Raw genomic sequence first — 19,494 nt, 5'->3', positions numbered from 1 at the left:
GGCTGGGTCAGCCCTCAGCCACATCAGGATACCGTGGCAAGTTCTGGTTCCATCCTCACGGACATGAGATACCGATCGGAAGACTGGGTGGGGGCGGCTCAGGCCACTGTAGCAATGGTGTGTGCCCTGCAGGTCATGCTGCCACCCCAGGACCAGCCTGACACCTGAAAGACCTGTCAGCAACTGGTTCAAAACTGACTGAGAAATGGCAACAGTGCAGCCATGGCATGGCAGAGCGAGTGTGGCCTGGCAGGAGGGCACAGACCTGGAGCCTGGCCCCCGGGGTTCTTGGTCTGGCTCAGCGCTGGCTGCCTGAATGTGAGTCCTGAACCTCTGGGCTGCTGCTGCCCCATTTAAAATGGAGCTAGTGCCCCTGCCCCACTTAGAGGCATGGGGAGATGGACTCTGCCTCCCTGGAGCCACAGCTGGCATCTCCTCAGTGCTCAGAAACAGAACGAACAATCCCTCTCCTTCACCAGAGGCTGATGGGAGACGGCCCACTAGGTCACGGGGCTGTGGGGGTGGTGGGGACCTCGTGGCAAGGAGCCATGTCCCAGAGCCAGGCTTCCGTCCAGTGCGAGTGCAGGGAGGCCGTGCTCCCATCTGTTCTGAAGGAGCTTCGCCCCATACACCCTGCTTGAGACCACAGGGTTAGTCTAGCTCCTAGGCTGGCCTGCCGCCTGCAGTGTCCCCTGCTGAAACAGAGACGCTGAACCCTGTGGGGCAGATTCTCACACGGGGCGGGTGGGGGGACTGCTTTCCTTGTCCCATGGACAGGCCTGGCTGCAGAGTGGATTAGCTGGTGTTCCCAAGGAGGCTGGTCCACTGGAGGGCAGTGCCAGCCAGGGGCTGGAGCAGTGAATGGCTGAGCATGGAGCTCCCTGGCCAGCCGCGGAGATGGTAAAGGGACGCCTGCTTCCCCAGGAGCTCATACCCAGACAGAAGAGAGCACGAGGGGCTGTGCTGCCAGCCCCCGCACATAGCTGAATGACACTAACCAGGCCCAGCACCTCTGGGGGTGCGAGAAAGGGCAAGGACATTACATGCTCCAGGACATCCCCTGCCTGCCTGCCCTCAGCCCGCCCCCCAGCTGTGTGCTGTCTATGGGGGCGCACACCCGTCAGCAGGGTATGCACCCCCCATGCCAACACAGACTGGGCTGGGCAGAACACAGGCTGTAGCAACCTCATCTAACTCCCATGTTTTTCCACTCCTGACACAGCCCCACTGTGCACATGGCCACCCGCACATACAAGCTCTGCCCATGTGAGCTCCTGAGGGCAAGGGCCACGTCTCTGTGCGTGCCCATGCCATGCCCAGCATAGCAGTTCCTGGGCACCACCGCACCAGCCATGCTGAATAACAGCTCCTCCGGGGCCAGCTCATGTGTGGAACACACACAGGGGCACATGCCCAGGCAGGGCCTGACCCTTATATCCGTATCAACAGTGCCACCTTCTGGCCAGGATTGGGAACGGGCCCCTCCAAACGTTTGGGATAAGATAAGGGCTCTGGCAGGTGGGCAACAGACATGCCAGACAGGTAACTGAGGACCTCTCTGGAGCCCCAGCCCCCTGCCCTGGCCACCAGGCCACGCTGCCTTTCAGCAATCCAACTCAAGACCGGGGCCAACCCCCAACAGCCAGTGGCTATGCAGGCACAGGCTCACCCCAGACATCACAACGAGTCACATACCCACCCCCCGGCCCAAGGCAATGAGGTTACCAGGGACCTCCCCATAGGGCTCTCAATGCCGGATGCCCTAAGGAGCTAGGTCACCCCCGCCTGCTGGGTGAGAGAGGCAGCCTTCCCTCTGGGGTCCATCAACTGCTCCTGGTAGCTCAGAAACTGCACCCCTTCCCCACCCCCGGACTCCCTGTTGCCATATGGATCTAGCCCAACACAGCCCAACCACTTGCTGGGCCAGGAATGACCTGCCATACACTCTCACGCTCCTGGAGCACACTCACCTGTGCAGCCTGTTGTAAGCCATTCCTAACTATGCTTGGGAAACAGCTGTGAAGAGCCCCAGGGTTTCTATGGCAGGGCCCCAGGAACGACGCAGTGCCATAAGGGAACATGCTTGTGGCACTGCTGAGGGGACATTCAGCAAAGCCACCGCTCTCAGAGGTGTGAAAGAGAAAATGCTGCCATAACGGCTGCCTCTTCTTTTCCTGTTGGACTAGGTGAGGTGACTCACCGGCTTCCATGGGGCTGGAGCTGTGGTCCCACGATGGACACAAACCAGTGGGAGTGGGGCAGGCTCCAAGGCCACTGCTGTTTGCAAGAGGCTGTTGGTGGTAGAAGCTGAATGTGTTCAGGGTCTCAGTGTGAAGAGATGCACCTGAGGAGCAATGCTGCCATGCTGAGTATAGTTAAATGGCATTAAAGCAGGGGAGGAAAAGGGGTCTGAGTGTATTAACAGAGTCACATTGAAATCTTTGCTCCAGCAGCAGCGTCCAGGTGCGGTTCACAGGAGAGGCCTACAGAAGCCCAAGGGCACTGTGCTCCTAGCCCCATCAACCTGGGGAGCACAGGGCTGGAGGGCAAGGTCCCCTCTTAGTGCCCACAGTTAAAGTGAAGGGAGTGTAGGCCAGCTGGGGGCTCAGGCCGGAGCAGAGGGTCTCCCTGGAAAGAGGCTGGAGAGGGGACGTGCTGATGCACCAAGGGAGGCTCTGTTTGGGGATGAGATTTAGCTGGGAGGCCAGTGGTGTGGAGTGAACAGCAAGGCCATGGCTTTACCTCTGTTGCTCAGCCAGAGCCTTGCACCCCCAGCCCAGGTGGTATGTTGGACCCCTCCATTGAGGCCAAAGCCTCTGTTCTGAGCCTTGTTGAATGCAAACAGCGTGGGAAGCAAGAAGTGCTGCTGAGCTCCACACAGCTCTGGAGCTGCCAACACCCACGGAGACAGAACAGGGGCCAAATGGCAATGTTAGGAGAGCCAAGCATCCCCTGCCACTGGCTGAGTGGTGTCGGATCCAGCCTGGTGCCATAGGCACTGCCAGTCACATGCCCTCGCCACTCTGAGCTCCTCTGCACAACCCAGGAAGGACACCCGGTGCCAGGACCCGGTGTCTGTGTTCACACCGTGCACGCAGACAAGCAGCAAGTCCAGCGCCCAAACCAGGCAGCTCGCATCCGTAGGGAAAGGGGCCAGGACAGAGGAGGTTAACATGCAATGAGCAAACTGCTGTGATAACGCTGCAGGGTTCAGCAAGCCCCCCAAAAGGCTTCATCCAAGCTAGAGCCCAACAGCCAGGGAGTCTGAGAGTGCACCGACGGAGGGGACAGCTCCGAATTTTCACATCAGGGTGCTGAGGGTAGCAACGCATCTAACAGCACATCCCAGCAAGTGCTGTGCCTGTTTAGCGTGGGGAAATGTAGGGAAGGACCCATCCGTCCTCACCAGGAAGGAGGGTGTCTGCAACTCAGCTGGTCACCACCAGTCTATGGGGGTTGGCTGCACCTCAAGAATGGAGCAGGCCAGCATTCCACAAAGCCAGGCCAGCTCTGGCCACAGGAAAGTGGACTTGCTCCCACGGCCGCTCTGGGATGTGCAGCAGCTTGGTTCCTTAGGATGCTCTGCAGTGGCAGCCACTGGCACTGGGGCAGAGGAGACCCTTGCCCTGAGAATGCTGCAGTGAAAGTAGAGACACAGCACCAAAGTACCATCCAATCACTGCTACACAGCATAAGAACACTGCTTCCCCTCACCCCCAAGGCCAAAGCAAAGCAGGTCTTCTCCTCCTGGCTGCTTCTGGGGGTGGCTCTGCAGGGGCAGCTCCATGAGCTGAGCTGGGGCAGCGAAAGGTAAAGGCCAGGTGCCAGGGAGAGCAGTTCCAGCAGGACCCAGTCTCAGTGTGCAGCACTTGCCCCCCTCCCTGCACTTAGCAACACGTCCTAGAGACACCCCCCTTGTGCTGCCTACCTGCAGGGGAGGGAAAGGAAGAAATGGCCTTGCCTTTCCTGGAGTCAAGAGCTCCAACACCGACTGAAGGCAGAGATGGGCAGAGTAACTCTGGCAGCCCGGCCAGCCCTGGAGTTGTGACCAGCACTAACCACAAGGGGCTATTTAGCACTATGACACCAGCTGACCCAAGCCATGGGGACCCTGGGAACATTCTCCCATCTGGGGCGGCTGTGTCAGGCCAGCTCAAGGGGAAAATCGCTATTCCACCCATACAAAGAGAAAGGGGCCTGTGTCCTCTCCAGTCCCCATGGGGATTTCAGGCTGAAGAGCATGCGAGAGCTCAGAGATGAAAATTCCCAGGGGAACCACCCAGCCTGTGCACAGCCACCAGGATGACGTTAAAACACAATGGCCGTTTGTCTAACCTGTTCTTAAAAACCTCCAATGACAGGGATTCCACAACCCCCTTTGGGAGCCTGTTCCAGGCCTTAACTATCTGAGAGTAAGAAAGTGTTTCCTGATAGCTAAGCTGAATCTCTCTTGCTGCATCTTGTCTACCTTCAGTGGACATGGAGAACAACTGATCAGTCCTCTTTATATCAGTCCTTAACGTATTTGAAGACTTATCAGGTTGCCCTTCAGTCATCTTTTCTCAAGACTAAATAGGCCCAGGTTTTTTAACCTTCCCTCAAAGCCAAGTTTTCTAAACCTTTGATAATTGTGGTTGCTCCCCTCTGGGTTCTCTCCAATTTGTCCACATCTTTCCCTAAGTGTGGCGCTCAGAATTGGCCACAACACTCCAGCTGAGGCCTCCCCAGTGCCCAGTACAGTGGAACAGTTACCTCCCATGGCTTACCTGGGACAATCCTGTTAATACAGCCCAGAATAGTAGTCTTTTATGCAACTGCGTCACATTGTTAGCTCATATGAAATTTGTGATCCACTACAACCCCCAGATCCTTTTCAGCAGTCTTTCACCTAGCCAGTTATTCCCCATTTCGTAGTGGTGCATTTGATTTTCCTTCCTGAATGTGATACTTTGTACTTGTCTATATTTAATTTCATCTTATTGAGTTCAGACCAATTCACTAATTTGTCAAGGTCATTTTGAATTCTAACCCTGTCTTCCAACATGCTTGCATGCATCTGCTCCCAGCTTGGTGTCATCTGCAGATTTTACAAGCACACTCTCCGCTCCATTATCCAAGTCATAAATGAAAATATTGACTAATGCCAGACCCAGGACTGACGCTGCAGACCCCACTAGATATGCCCTCCCTGACAGCAAACCACTGATAAAGAGTATGGTCTTTCAACCAGTTGTGCATCCACATTGTAATAATTTCATTTAGACCACATTTCCCTAGTTTGCTTATGAGAATGTCATGTGGGCCTGTGTCTAAAGCCTTGCTAAAATCAAGATATATCACATCTGGTGCTTCCCCACTATGCCCTAGGCGAGTAACCTGGTCAAAGAACAAAATTAGGTTAATTTTTTGCATGATTTGTTCTTTACAGAATCATGCTGGCTGTTCCTTATAACCCTGTTATCCTATAGGTTCTTACAAATTGATTTTTCAGCTTGGAAAAGAGACAACCAAGGTGGGTGGGATGAGATATGCTAGAGGTCTATAAAATCATGGCTGGTGTGAAGAAAGTAAATACAGAAGTATTATTTACTCTTTCTCATAACACAAGAACTAGGGGACACCAAAAGAAATTAATAGTCAGCAGGTTTAAAATAAACAAAAGGAAGTATTTCTTCACACAACACACAGGAAACCTGTGGAACTCCTTGCCAGAGCATGTTATGAAGGCCAAGAATATAAAAGGGTTCAAAAAAGAACTAGATAAGTTCAGAGAGGATAGGTCCATCCATGGCTATTAGCAGGATGGGTAGGGATGGTGTCCCTAGCCTCTGTTTGCCAGAAGCTGGGAATGGGTCACAGGGAATGGATCACTTGATGATTATCTGTTCTGTTCATTCCCTCTGGGGCACCTGGCATTGGCCACTGTTGGAAGACAGGATACTGGGCTAGATAGACCTTTGGTCTGATTCAATGTGATTGTTCTTATGTAAGAGGAAGGAATTGGCGGTCAAGCTGAAGGTGGAAGGCAATTTGGGTAAAAGAGATCATAAAAAATCTTGTCACCTGTCCCCTTTGAACCTAGTTTAAAGCCCTCCTCACTAGGTTAGTGAGCTCGTTCATGAAGATGTTCTTCCCCTTCTCGGTCAGGTGGCCCCCAACTCTTCCCAGCAGGCCTTCTTCCTGGAACAGCATCCTAGAGTGGAGGAAGCCAAAGCCCTCCCACAGACACCATCTCTGTGGCCATGCATTCATCTTCAGGATGTGTCCCGCCTGCCTGGGCCCTTGTCTTCAACCAGGAGGATGGAAAAGAACACAACCTTGTTACAGTCTGTATGGTAACACCCATTGTTTCATGTTCTCTGTGTATATAAAATCTCCCCACTATATTTTCCACTGTATGCATCCGATGAAGTGAGCTGTAGCTCACAAAAGCTTATGCTCTAATAAATTTGTTAGTCTCTAAGGTGCCTCAAGTACTCCTTTTCTTTTTGCGGATACAGACTAACACGGCTGCTACTCTGAAACCTGTCAACAACCTTGTTTAATTTTGAACATCTTCAGGGTCATGTTAACAGCTTTGACTCTGGGCCCATTGATTCCATCTAAATTAATACAGCATCTCCCAACTCAGAGGTGCTCTATGCAATTGGTGCATAGCCGCAGCCTGGAGTGTGGGAGTGCGGGAAAGAGGGGCTGCATTTGCTACACATTGTGTGATTGGAGGAGCTGCAGCTGTGGTTTCAGGCTGACAGCAACATTAAAGCTGTCTACGGCCTCCCTTTGCATCAGCTTTCACCCCTGCCTCTGGGCTGGCTGAGCTGCCAAAAGATCCTGCAGTGGCTGGGGCTGCACCCACTTCCACCCCAGAGACTTGGGCCCTGACGCTCCTTTCAGAACTGCAGCCCGAACAGATAATGGAGAGACCTGAAACATCAAAACGGGGAAAACTAGGAAGAGTCATTGGAAAAGCATCTGAGTGCACAAGAGTTGTGTGCATGCACGGCTCGACCTCTGCCTGAGCGGTGTCCAGCTACGACCAACGGGCACGGACACAGCTCGAGGGTTGAGAGCAAACTGATGTGGAATCTGGAGAGGGACAAGACAGCATGCCTGGCTGCAGCCCTGTTGTGAGGCGTCTCCTTGCTCCTTAGCTGGGCCTCCATGGGGCAGTTCAGCATGTCTCCACAGAGCTGCCACCAGTAATGCAAGGCCCATCCCGCCATTCCCTTGGGTCAGGGTGTCCTCTCAGCCATTCCCCAGCTCTGCATGCACTGGCCAGCAGACCAGTAGCTGAACAGAAGTGGGAGCATGGGTCGTAAATCAGCCCCCGTATCCAGCCAGCCATGGAGCAGCCTGGGAGCAATGGACAGAGGTGCACAGAGACAAGCTCAAAAGGACTAACCAGCTTTTATTTACAACACTCCTCAAGTGACAGACAGAGCGAAAGAACAACATAGGTCATTGACTTAACAACAAAGGGAAGGTAATAGTGACCACAAATCCTGCCTGCACCGCTCTTAGCCCTGCAGTGGCTGGCTGCCAGTGCCTGCCACCACCTGTGCTGGGCAGAGCACTTGGCAGCTCCCCTCCCTGCAAGCGCCCAGGCAGGGGGCTGCTCCCGCAGCACTGCAGGGACAGGATGCTGGTCTCTGAGACCACAATCCTCCTACAGTGCTGGTGACAGCTGCTTGACTGGTGGGGTTGTGCTTCACAGGGCAATAGTGATGGCAGAACCACTCAGAGTGGGGCCATGCTGAGACCCCCCGAGCCTTGTCAGGTACTAGGGTCCCAAAAGGGCCATTTCCCAAAGTGCTTTCCGAGCCCAGGGGTGGGGAGGGGGCATTCAGCCTGGCACTGCAGCAGCAGCCTACTATAAACTGCCCTCGCTAAGGGATGTTTAGGAAGCGAGCTGGGCTCCACGAGGGGCTGTGTAACTACCTCCCTTCCAGGCCCACCCCACAGAACAGGCCTGGCCAGGAAGGGGGTTACTGCACAGAGGGCCCAGACAGCTGGAGGGAGGGGGACAGGAAGGGGGCAGGAGGGCTGGGGAATCCCTCTAGTACTAACATTGGGAGATGTCGCCCAGGCAAGGATGCAGATAGAAACAACTTCCCACAGCCAAGCCTCCCTCAGCAAGTGCTGCTCCACCCCACCCTTCCTGCCTGGAAGGAGCTGTCAGGGCACCTAGCAAGGAGCGGAGAATAATCCACGGCTCCAGCTGTAAATGCACCTTGGTCTCTGGGGCTCAGGGCCAAGGGTGCACCCCTTTTAGCTCCAGCGGAGCAAGGCCTGGCAGGAAGCAGCTCTGCCCTCCAAACCATGGGACCTGCCTCAGCCCAATTATGGGGAAGAAAGCCAGTCAGCTCTTTAATATGGACAATATCTTAGAGTCCCACAAACCCAGAAGCTGTTAGCAACCAAGAGCTAGGGGCTCAGCTGCGAACTAACCTCACCCACTTGACAAGCAAGGGGAGGGGGAAGGGTCGCGTGCCCAGCAGCACGGCTGTGGGGAAGGCCTGCAAGCCCACTGGCACTGAGTAGCCATGGGCATGGGGCACACAGCAGGGACCAACAATGCATGCTCCTCCTCCAGCCTCTGAACATGCCCAACCTTCTCCTCTCAGCCTGTCTGCAACAAGAGCTGCTCCTCGATACCTGGGGGAAGGAGCGAACAAGGCTTGGCCTCCACTGGCCCAAATGCAGCCACTCAGCTCTGTCCTCCCTAGCACCAGAGCCCCAGGGACCACACCAACCACTCGGCAGCCAAAGAGCAGCCCAGGGCCGACTGAGGACAGAGCTGGGAGGAAGAGTAAGCTGACTTTGTGGGCCCAACACATGGTAGAGAAAGGCAGCCCGAGACGAGGCTACAGGGAAGGGGCAGGAATCCAGTACAACATGCTCTAGGCATCTGCAATGGAGTTCAAACTTGGGCAGCTTCAGAGCCAGCCCCAAAGCGCCCAGCTCTTCCACGGGCAGAACACAGACCGGAGGAGGAAATCAACACAAAATCTTCAAATTAAATTTGCTTGAGGACCTCAGGACACCAGCCAATCAGCAGGCAGAACCTGCCTTAGGATTTCTTAGCATCCTGTGTGTTTCTCCTCTTCAGATCGCTCAAGTCAACAGGTTTAAATGCTGTGAGGAGGAAGGGAGGAGAACTCAGTAAGGGGGCTGGGCTCAGCACTGCCAGCATCACCCTACCCCCCTCAGGGCTCAGCACTGCATCACCCCTGCACAAGATCAGTGTTGCCAGCACCTGCCACGCCAACACACACTCTTCAGGAGCCCAGGCTCAAGAACCACAGGTCTCCTCTGCCCCTCATCATGAAATGCCGTTTGTCCCACTGGCTTGCAGGCTCCCAATCTGGTCACCCTCATTCACCCTCTTGTAGCTGGATGGAGTGGCCAGAGCTGTACATTCAGTTAGGATGAGACACTGGTGTCCCGAGGGGGTTCCTCCCCTCTCAGCAGCCCGTGCTCTGCTCCACTTACTTCAGCACCGTTGGCACTTGTTCCCCTGGATGGGCCAAAGACCCCCCAGGCAAACTCACCCTTTAGGCTGGGGTTTGGTATCTTCTCCACATACTCTTCCACCAGGCCCCTCTCACTGCCCGACATCTGGTTGCGAAGGTCTCGCTCCACACACTGCCAGGCTGGGGAAGGAGCACAGCGAGAGAGGGAAGGGAGGGTGCTGTGCCTGCTACAGGACATGCCGAGGGCTCCCTCCAGCTGCTCCCACGCTCTCATCCCAGCCCTCAAGAACCCCATTCCCCTGCACACACCAGGTAACTTCACCGTTTCATAGAGTTTAAGGCCAGAAGAGACCATTAGATCATCTAGTCTGAGCTCCTGTATGTCACAGGCCATTGAATCGAATCCAAACAATGGTACTGGTACATTACTCAATGGAAATGGCAGAATTGTCAATAAATATTCAGAAACAGAAGAATAATATTTCTGTTGTGTATTTGGGAAAAAGCCACATGATGTAGTCATATCATATGATGATGATGAAGAAACACTTTCTATTCCAACTGTGGATGTTAAACAAAAGCTACTAAAGTTGGACATTTTTAAATCAGCAGGTCCAGACAACTTGCATCCAAGAGTTTTAAAAGAGCTGTCTAAGGAACTTGCTGGACCATTAATGTTGATTTTCAATAAATCATGGAATACTGGGGAAAATCCATTAGAAATTACCTCACTCATCGATATCACCCATTAACAACCACTTTGAGATCTGTCAGTGAGACAGTTTTTAATCCATTGAACGTGTATGTCCTGTTAGTTCTATATAATGCAAGTTTTTTAATCAAAATTGTATGTGGTACCAAGTGAAATGCCTTGGAAAAATCTAAGTTTACTATATCAACACAGTTGCCTTTATCAACCACACCTCTAATCCTGTCAAAAGACAACACGTTTGTTTGACAAAACTTGCCTTCACATTAATTATATTTTTAGCCTCTAATTCTTTGTTGACTGAGTCCTGAACTAAACATTCCATTATTTTACCCAGGATCAATGTCAGGCTCCCAGTCTAAATCTTGCTGGGTCATCCCTTTTATCCTTTTAAAATTTACATTTGCAGTCCTCCTGTCCTTTGGAATTTCCCAGTTTTCCAAGATTCGTTAAATATTAAAATTAGTGGTTCAGCAAGATCCTCAGCAGTTCCTTTAAGACTTCTGGGTGTAAGTTATATGGGCATGCTGATATGAAAATGTTTAATTTTAGCAGATGCTGCCTCACACTCTCCTATCTTGTTACAGATAGTAAACTTTCTATTCCATCCACATCATATTAGCTGGACGTATAAGAACGGCCATATTGGGTAAGACCAATGGTCCAGCTAGCCCAGCATCCTGTCTTCCAGCAGTGGCTGGTGCCAGATGCTTCAGAGGGAATGAACAGAAGGGGGAAATTTATCAAGTCATCCATCTCTGTCATCCAGTCCCAGCTTCTGGCAGTCAGGGGTTTAAGGACACTCAGAGCATGGTGTTGCGCCCCTGACCATGTTGGCTAATAGCCATTGATGGATCTATCCTCCATGAACTTATCTAATTCTTTTTTGAATTCAGTTACACTTTTGGCCTTCACAACATCCCATGGCAATGAGTTCCCCAGGTTGACTGCGGTATAGAAATCATAGAACTGGAAGGGACCTCGATGCAGTTAGTAGTTCTGCAATTTCACATTTGAGTTCCTTCTGTAGTCTTGGGTGATACCATCTGGTCCTGATGATTTATTACTGTTTAGTTTATCAATTTGTTCCAAAACTTCTTCTAATGACAACTCAATCTGGGACAGTTCCTCAGATTTGTCACCTAAAAAGAACAGTTCAGGTGTGGCAATCTCCCTCATACCCTCTGTAGTGAAGACTGATGCAAAGAATTAATTTAGCGTTTCCATAATCCCTTTTCTTCCTCATGTATTCCATTAGCACCTCAATCATCCAGCTGCCCCACTTTTTGTTTGGCAGGCTTCCTGCTTCTGATGTATTTTAAAAAAATGTTGCTTTTGCTAATTGGTCTTCAATTTTTTTGTGCCCAATTATACTTTTACACTTGATCTGACAGAGTTTATCCCCCTTCTATATTCCTCACTAGGATAGGACTTCCAATTTTTAGGATGCCTTTTTGTCTCTAACCACCTCTTATACTCTGTTGTTCAGCCATGGTGGATTTGTTTGGTCCTCTTACTGGTTTATTTTTTTTTAATTTGGGGGTATACATTTTGTTTAAGTCTCTATTATGGTGTTTTTAACTACTCTCCCTATAATTTGCAGGCATTTCACCCTTTTGACTGTTCTTTTTAACTTTCATTTAACTATCTTACTCATTTTTGTGGAGTTCCTCTTTTTGAAGTTAAATGTGGTGAATTTCTTTATTTTTCCCCTTACAAGGACGTTAAATGTAATTACATTATGGCCACCATTACCAAGCAGTTCAGCTATATTCACCTATTGGACCAGATCCTGTGCACCATTTAGGACTAAGTCAAGAACTGCTTCTCACTTTTTGGGTTCCAGGACTAGCTGCTCCAAGAATCAGCCATTAATGGTGTCTAGAAATGTTCTCTCTGCATCCTGTCCTGAGGTGACACGTATCCAGTCAATATGGGCATAGTTGAAATACCCCATAATTATTGGGTTTTCTGTTTTTGTAGCCTCTCTAATCTCCCATAACATTTCACAATCTCGGTCACCATCCTGGTCAGGTGGTTGGTAGTATATTCCTACAGCTATAATCTTATTATTGAAGCATGGAATTTCTACCCATAGAGATTCTATAGTACAGTTTGATTGATTTTAAGATTTTTACTATATTTGACTACACTATACGTCCTCCTGCATTCCAAATACTGTACAGAGATATCTATTGAACATTTCTGCATCTCTATTTACAATTTTATCATCCGTCATGGGGTATTTCTTGTTCCGACTATGTTTTAAAAATGCCTTATCTTTAACTCTATTGCCCATTGATATTTCATTGATTCCTTTGGTTTCTCTTACCAATCATCCACATTTTTTAACTTTTAACTTCTATAAATTGCTATTTACTTCCATTCTTTATATATAAATTTTGTTTTATTGCCTCTTCCACAACTCCTTTTAACCAGACTGGCTTCTTGGCCAGCATAACTTTTTTCATGTCTGTGGAATCATGGCTTTTTGGACATCCAATAGGATATCCTTGAACAAGTCCCAGTTTCCACTGACACTTCATATTTTAAATTTAATGTTCCCAGACAGTTATGGCAACAATTGCTTTTAGCTTTGGAAAATGAACTCTTTTAAAGTTCTAAATAAGCGGACACTCGTGTCACTATAGTGCGGATTCGCATATAGCACGGTCATGGCAATGGATCCCAAATTTAAATATTTAAATCGGGATCCATGGTAACGCGCATGAATCCTGAACCCCGCGTTCTAGCGAGGGTCCGGTGTATATATATTAGTGTTTGGTGCCATGTTCTGTTTGCACAACATAAATGTAACGAGATCATGATCACTGGTACTCTAGGCTACTGGTAATTTTTAGGTCACCAAGTAACAATTCTTTGTCCATCAGAATGAGGTCCAACCTCACCTTCCCAGTCCCCATTTCCTTATCACCCTGCTTCACAGTCCAATGTGTCTCCCTCCAACTTCACAGTGGGATCACATACATGGAAGTGCCTTCACTGTGGGCTTGGTAAAGAGGAAAGACTGCACTAGGAGGATGGGGAGGGCAGATACCTGCAAGAGCATGGGGGACCTGGCATGTGTCTGGCCTGGGTGCTAAGTACCCCATGAACAGTCACCCTGGCTCCCGCTTTAAATGGCATGTATGCACTTGCAGGCTGGAACCTTCCCCCAGCAAGACTGCACCCCACTCTGGAGGCCACTCACCAGCAGCTCCCTATAGGTGGCAGCTCACAGACAGACACAGCACAGTTACATTCAAAGGGTTTCTTTGCAAACCTCAGGGATCGAAGCTTCATTTTACTTTTTAATTGAAGGACTAAATTCTCCAGAAATGGCCAGGGTCAAAGGTACTCCAGAGATTAGGATTTTCACATGCGTGGTGCTTTTCTACCAGGCCTTGCCTCCCCTCCATAGCACCACATGACCCCAGGGGACTCAGCAACACAAAGACTGCCTGTTTCCTGTGCATTCATTCAGCAATGGCTTCATTCAGTCAGAGGGCGTTGCTGTTGGGCAATGGGCTGTTGTTGGAAAGACCATCCCAGACACTGGCAGGGGACGAGAAGCCCTTAGAAGAGTCTCCTAAGGGTTGTTCAAGCCTCAGCCAGGCTATGGAAGGGGCTTCTACACACACTGGGTCCTCTTAACTTGGTCAGTTCGAAATCAGTTTGATTCCTCTCTCCTTGTCTGACAGGGGTTTCCTCAGCTCAGCAGGCTCAGGAGACATGAGACAGCCCAACGGCTGCTGAGACAGGGACTGTCCCACAAGGGAGTTTTACCTGGACCTGGTTTGATTTGCTTCATGTTCGCAGTAAGGCCTCACTCTTCTGGCTGAGAGACTGAGATGTCCGTTGAGAGCCTGTGAATGAGCAAAGTCATGCCTGCCACATAGCAGAGGCCACCACCCAGTGCCTGCTCTGGGCTCATTCCAGTGTCGTGGTTCTGCCATAGCAATTGGTGGGTAGCAGAGTCACACAGCAACGTAGACTATCATTGCAAGGCATATTAAGTAGTCGCATCCCTCTCCTCACCATCACTCCATACGGAATGGAAACTAACGGGCCCTAGGCTATCAACGCAGAGAGAACAGCTCAGGAGCACACGATGGGATGAGTAAAGCTCAACACTCCTCAGCTCGGGGAGGAAGCAGTGGCCACACCGTTCTCTGACTGCTTCTTGCCCGCTGCTCTGATGAGGCCCCATGGCAGAAAGCCCCTTGTGGAATTCCAAGGCTGAAAAGCAAGTGGCACCAGAGAGGAAGGGAGCCTGGGGAGAAAACATGGACTGGGGGAGTTGCAGATCCTGGATCACTCACCCACCTTCGTAAATGAAGCGCACATTCTCCTCGTGAGCAGGGGTGAAAATCTCACTGCTGTTGCTTGGGGAGCGAGGGCTGCTGTTCCTCTTGCCATTGTAAACAACCCTGGAAACAGGGGAGCTGAAACCAAAGCACAAATCCTGATGAGAGCTCATGGGCAGATGGGGAGAAGTGCAAAGCTCTGAAATGAACCTCAGAGAGGGAGTGCAGAAAATCCTGCAGCAAAGGCCCTGGCGCAAGCAGCCATGCAAGCTCGCACCTCCCCAACCCTGAAACCAGCAGCATGGCTCCGAGCTCAGGAAAAGTAAAGCCATTACTGTTCCCGCCCTGCCTAGCCCCATGGCATCCCCCTCAAAGGGACTCCATGCCCCTGCCCCCTGCCCTGCCCTCATCCACAGGCTCTCTGCTATGTGTGAAAGTGTCTCACCTGGTCATGGCTGCCTCCTTACTCAGACCTCTCTAGTCCTGCCTTTGTCAGCGCAGACCTTGGCAGATAGGAGATGGATGCTGAAACAAAGTGAAACGGAGCTAAGTGTGTGCGGGAGCCATGGTGTCTCCAGACTGCCAGCACCTTCTCTATGCAGTCACCCCCAGCTAGGGCTTAACGTGCTCACATACTGCAGCTAAGAGCATTGCATCAAAGCCTAGAGAGGTCACAGAGAGACCCAGGGAGCCAGCTCCTTAGCTTAGGTCTGGGTGGCTGCATTCTGACCCCAGCTGCTGCAGCGCTCCTGAAGAAGTGAATGAGAAGGATTTCAGATGCGGGTCTTACTACTTTAACCCCATTGTTGGCAATTCCAGGGGGCTCAATGCCATCCGTGATCAGGGCAATGCCAGTGCAGATGAAGTTGTACAACTTCCCTAATGTGGGCATAGTTACACTGGTATAAAAGTGCTTATAACCAGGATAGCTATTCCCACACAGCAAAGGGAACAAGCTATAGCCGGACAAGGCATCTCTGCCCCAGTGTAACTGCATCCACACTATGGCTTATACTGGTATAACTATATTGGTAAAAAACTCAGCCCTTGACTGACAGTTCTCCAGGCACAGATACTGTGCATGCAGCAGGCCTTCAGGTGCAAAACGGCAGCAAACTTGGTGTCACCCTGAAAGAGAGGGGAGACACATCCAGGGTGATGCTGAAGTCTGCCAAGGAGAACAAACAAAGGAAATGTTAGGCTGAAGAGCTTCCTGGCTCCAAGACCCCACAGGCTGCTGGGGGGATGGCCATTGCTTGGGACATTTAAAACCATCCTGGCCAATGCACTAGGAAATGGGGGGAAGCGGCAGAACAAAACTTCTGGTTGCAGTGGGACTGTGGGAAGGGGTGGGGATTGCTGCAGAGCTGCGCACAGAGGCGCCCGTGAACCAGGTCTGGCTGGCATTACTCCCAGCATGCACATCCCCAACCTGGGCTCTCCCCAGGGTATTTTTGAAGATAGGCTCTATGATTAGAGGCAGAGGGGCTGAGAGCTGTAACACCTCTGGGGGTGGGGATACCGGTGTTGCTGTGTCACTCGTCCTGCGCCCTCCTCAGCTGTAGCCAAGAAGCTGTAGGCAGGTGGGGGTTGAGGTGGGGGTGCGGGGGCTGGGGAGGTGCCTGCTATTTTAGGATTAAAGGGGATTTCTTCCTGCTAGATGTAGGCAGATATGCACAGATGTGTCAGACCCATTGCCATGGCAACGTCCCCGGCATACAGCAGCCTGTTGCAGGAAGAGTGGGGACACATGGCTCTATGAAGGGGCACTCCTAATCACATGAGGGCCCTGCATTTGTGGCCCACCCTTCCCCAGGATCCAGGCAAGAGTTCTCAGCACAGGCCAATTGACGAGAGGCTGTCACTACCAGGGGCTCAGGGTGGCTGGCATTAGGGGGAGGGTTATCATAGGGGGGCTGTCAGTGCTAGGAGCCCAGGGGGGCTGGCACAGGGGGGCTGGGGGCTGTCACTGCCACGGGCCTGGGAAGGGCGGTGTGTGGGGAGATTATCATAGCGGACTGTTGCTGCCAGGGCCCCAGGGGCCGGCACAGGGAGCAGTCAGTCACTGCCTGGGGCCCCAGGGGGCTGGTACATGGGGTGTATCTTGGGGAGCTGTCACTGCTAGGGCATGGGAGGCTGACCTGGGGGGGGCAGTTATCATGGGGGGCATCACTGCTGAGGGGGGATAGCACGGGAGGTACTGTTAGTGCCAGGACCCAAGGGGGTATCTGTAGGGGTGTCAGTACTTGGCCTGGGGGTATCAGGTGTGTGCATGTGTCACTGCATGGCCCGGGGGGGTCGGGGGTCAGAGACAGGGGGTGGGGGGGGGTCAGTGCATGGCCTGGGGATATTGGGGGTCAGAGACAGGAGACTGAGGGGGGGGGGGTCAGTGCATGGCCCGGGGATATCGGGGTCAGAGACAGGAGGCGGGGGGGTGTCACTGCATGGCCCGGGGGGGTCGGGGGTCAGAGACAGGAGACTGAGGGGGGGGTGGTCAGTGCATGGCCCGGGCATATCAGGGTCAGAGACAGGAGGCGGGGGGGTCACTGCATGGCCCGGGGGGGCCGGGGGCGGTGCCAGGAGGCAGGGGGTCACTGCATGGCCCGGGGGGGCCGGGGGTCAGAGACGGGAGGTGGGGGGGTCAGTGCATGGCCCAGGGGGGCCGGAGGTCAGAGACAGGAGGCGGGGGGGGTCACTGCATGGGCCGGGGGGGCCGGGGGTCAGAGACAGGAGGCGGGGGGGTCAGTGCATGACCCGGGGGGGCCGGGGGCGGTGCCAGGAGGCGGGGGGGTCACTGCATGGCCCGGGGGGGCCGGAGGTCAGAGACGGGAGGCGGGGGGGTCAGTGCATGACCCGGGGGGGGCCGGGGGCAGTGCCAGGAGGCGGGGGGGTCACTGCATGGGCCGGGGGGGCCGGAGGTCAGAGACGGGAGGCGGGGGGGTCAGTGCATGGCCCGGGGGGGGGCCGGGGGCGGTGCCAGGAGGCGGGGGGGTCACTGCATGGCCCGGGGGGGCCGGGGGTCAGAGACGGGAGGCGGGGGGGTCACTGCATGGCCCGGGGGCGGTGCCAGGAGGCGGGGGGGGTCACTGCATGGCCCGGGGGGGCCGGAGGTCAGAGACGGGAGGGTCAGTGCATGACCCGGGGGGGGGGGCCGGGGGCGGTGCCAGGAGGCGGGGGGCTCACTGCATGGCCCGGGGGGGCCGGAGGTCAGAGACGGGAGGGTCAGTGCATGGCCCGGGGGGGGGCCGGGGGCGGTGCCAGGAGGCGGGGGGGGTCACTGCATGGCCCGGGGGGGCCGGGGGCGGTGCCAGGAGGCGGGGGGGGTCACTGCATGGCCCGGGGGGGCCGGAGGTCAGAGACGGGAGGCGGGGGGGTCAGTGCATGGCCCGGGGGGGGCCGGGGGCGGTGCCAGGAGGCGGGGGGGTCACTGCATGGCCCGGGGGGGCCGGGGGTCAGAGACGGGAGGGTCACTGCATGGCCCGGGGGGGGCCGGGGGCGGTGCCAGGAGGCGGGGGGGTCACTGCATGGCCCGGGGGGGCCGGGGGCGGTGCCAGGAGGCGGGGGGGGTCACTGCATGGGCCGGGGGGGCCGGAGGTCAGAGACGGGAGGCGGGGGGGTCAGTGCATGGCCCGGGGGGGCCGGAGGTCAGAGACGGGAGGCGGGGGGGTCAGTGCATGGCCCGGGGGGGGCCGGGGGCGGTGCCAGGAGGCGGGGGGGTCACTGCATGGCCCAGGGGGGGCCGGGGGTCAGAGACGGGAGGGTCACTGCATGGCCCGGGGGGGGCCGGGGGCGGTGCCAGGAGGCGGGGGGGGTCACTGCATGGCCCGGGGGGGCCGGGGGTCAGAGACGGGAGGCGGGGGGGTCACTGCATGGCCCGGGGGGGCCGGGGGCGGTGCCAGGAGGCGGGGGGGGTCACTGCATGGCCCGGGGGGGCCGGGGGTCAGAGATGGGAGGCGGGGGGGTCACTGCATGGGCCGGGGGGGCCGGGGGTCAGAGACGGGAGGCGGGGGGGTCAGAGCATGGCCCGGGGGGGCCGGGGGCGGTGCCAGGAGGCGGGGGGGGGTCACTGCATGGGCCGGGGGGGCCGGGGGTCAGAGACGGGAGGCGGGGGGTCAGTGCATGGCCCGGGGGGGCCGGGGGCGGTGCCAGGAGGCGGGGGGGGTCAGAGCATGGCCCGGGGGGGCCGGGGGCGGTGCCAGGAGGCGGGGGGGGTCAGAGCATGGCCCGGGGGGGCCGGGGGCGGTGCCAGGAGGCGGGGGGGGGGCTGTCGTGCTGCTCCCCTGCCCCGGCCCGGCTCTGGGGGCCCGGGGGTCACTCAGGGGCGCCAGGCTCGGCGGCCCGTTCCCATGGAGACGCGGCGCTCGGGAGGCCCCTGGCCGGGGGGTCTCGGCGCCGCGCGGCTCCGCTCACCTGGGCCCGGGCCGCTCCCGGCTCCTCTCGCCGCTGCCAGGCCGGGACGGAAGTGAGCGCAGAGCCCGGCCCGCGCAGGCGCCGCGCGGCGTGGGGGAGGTGCGGCCCCCCGACGCCGGGCCCAGAGCCCCCCCGACGGCCCCCCAGCGCCCACCCGTCCCGGGCCCAGAGCCCCCCCGACGGCCCCCCAGCGCCGGGCCCAGAGCCCCCCCGACGGCCCCCCAGCGCCCACCCGTCCCGGGCCCAGAGCCCCCCCGACGGCCCCCCAGCGCCGGGCCCAGAGCCCCCCCGACGGCCCCCCAGCGCCCACCCGTCCCGGGCCCAGAGCCCCCCCGACGGCCCCCCAGCGCCCACCCCTCCGGGGCCCAGAGCCCCCCCGACGGCCCCCCAGCGCCGGGCCCAGAGCCCCCCCGACGGCCCCCCAGCGCCCACCCGTCCCGGGCCCAGAGCCCCCCCGACGGCCCCCCAGCGCCCACCCGTCCCGGGCCCAGAGCCCCCCCGACGGCCCCCCAGCGCCGGGCCCAGAGCCCCCCCGACAGCCCCCCAGCGCCCACCCCTCCGGGGCCCAGAGCCCCCCCGACGGCCCCCCAGCCCT

At 55.6% G+C, this 19,494-nt stretch overlaps 1 protein-coding gene across 1 annotated transcript; it reads right to left on the bottom strand.

Annotated features, from left to right (window-relative positions):
- Nucleotides 1-7,388: 7,388 nt before the first annotated feature.
- On the bottom strand, nt 7,389-19,001 carry MCRIP1 (MAPK regulated corepressor interacting protein 1). Its single transcript, XM_084648172.1, has 5 exons — nt 18,900-19,001; nt 14,935-15,014; nt 14,509-14,627; nt 9,552-9,653; nt 7,389-9,135 (listed from the first exon to the last, which is right to left on the bottom strand). Exons 2-5 carry the CDS (start codon nt 14,940-14,942, stop codon nt 9,071-9,073), a joined length of 294 nt encoding a protein of 97 aa, XP_084504298.1. The 5' UTR covers nt 14,943-15,014; nt 18,900-19,001; the 3' UTR covers nt 7,389-9,070.
- Nucleotides 19,002-19,494: the final 493 nt, after the last annotated feature.

This window comes from Lepidochelys olivacea, assembly GCF_965140295.1.
Source record: "Lepidochelys olivacea isolate rLepOli2 genome assembly, chromosome: 14".
NCBI lineage: Eukaryota > Metazoa > Chordata > Testudines > Cheloniidae > Lepidochelys > Lepidochelys olivacea.
Note: the sequence above shows the minus strand (reverse complement) of the source record. Positions and strands in the feature narration are given on the sequence as shown.

Bases quoted from the DNA above. Each gene is read 5' to 3' on its own strand.
- MCRIP1 (XM_084648172.1), bottom strand. The intron at 9,654-14,508 runs GTGGGTGAGTGA...CTCCTTCCCCAG, and splicing joins TGTGCGCTTCATTTACGAAG to CCTGGCAGTGTGTGGAGCGA. The intron at 9,136-9,551 runs GTGAGTTTGCCT...TCCTCCTCACAG, and splicing joins ACCAAACCCCAGCCTAAAGG to CATTTAAACCTGTTGACTTG.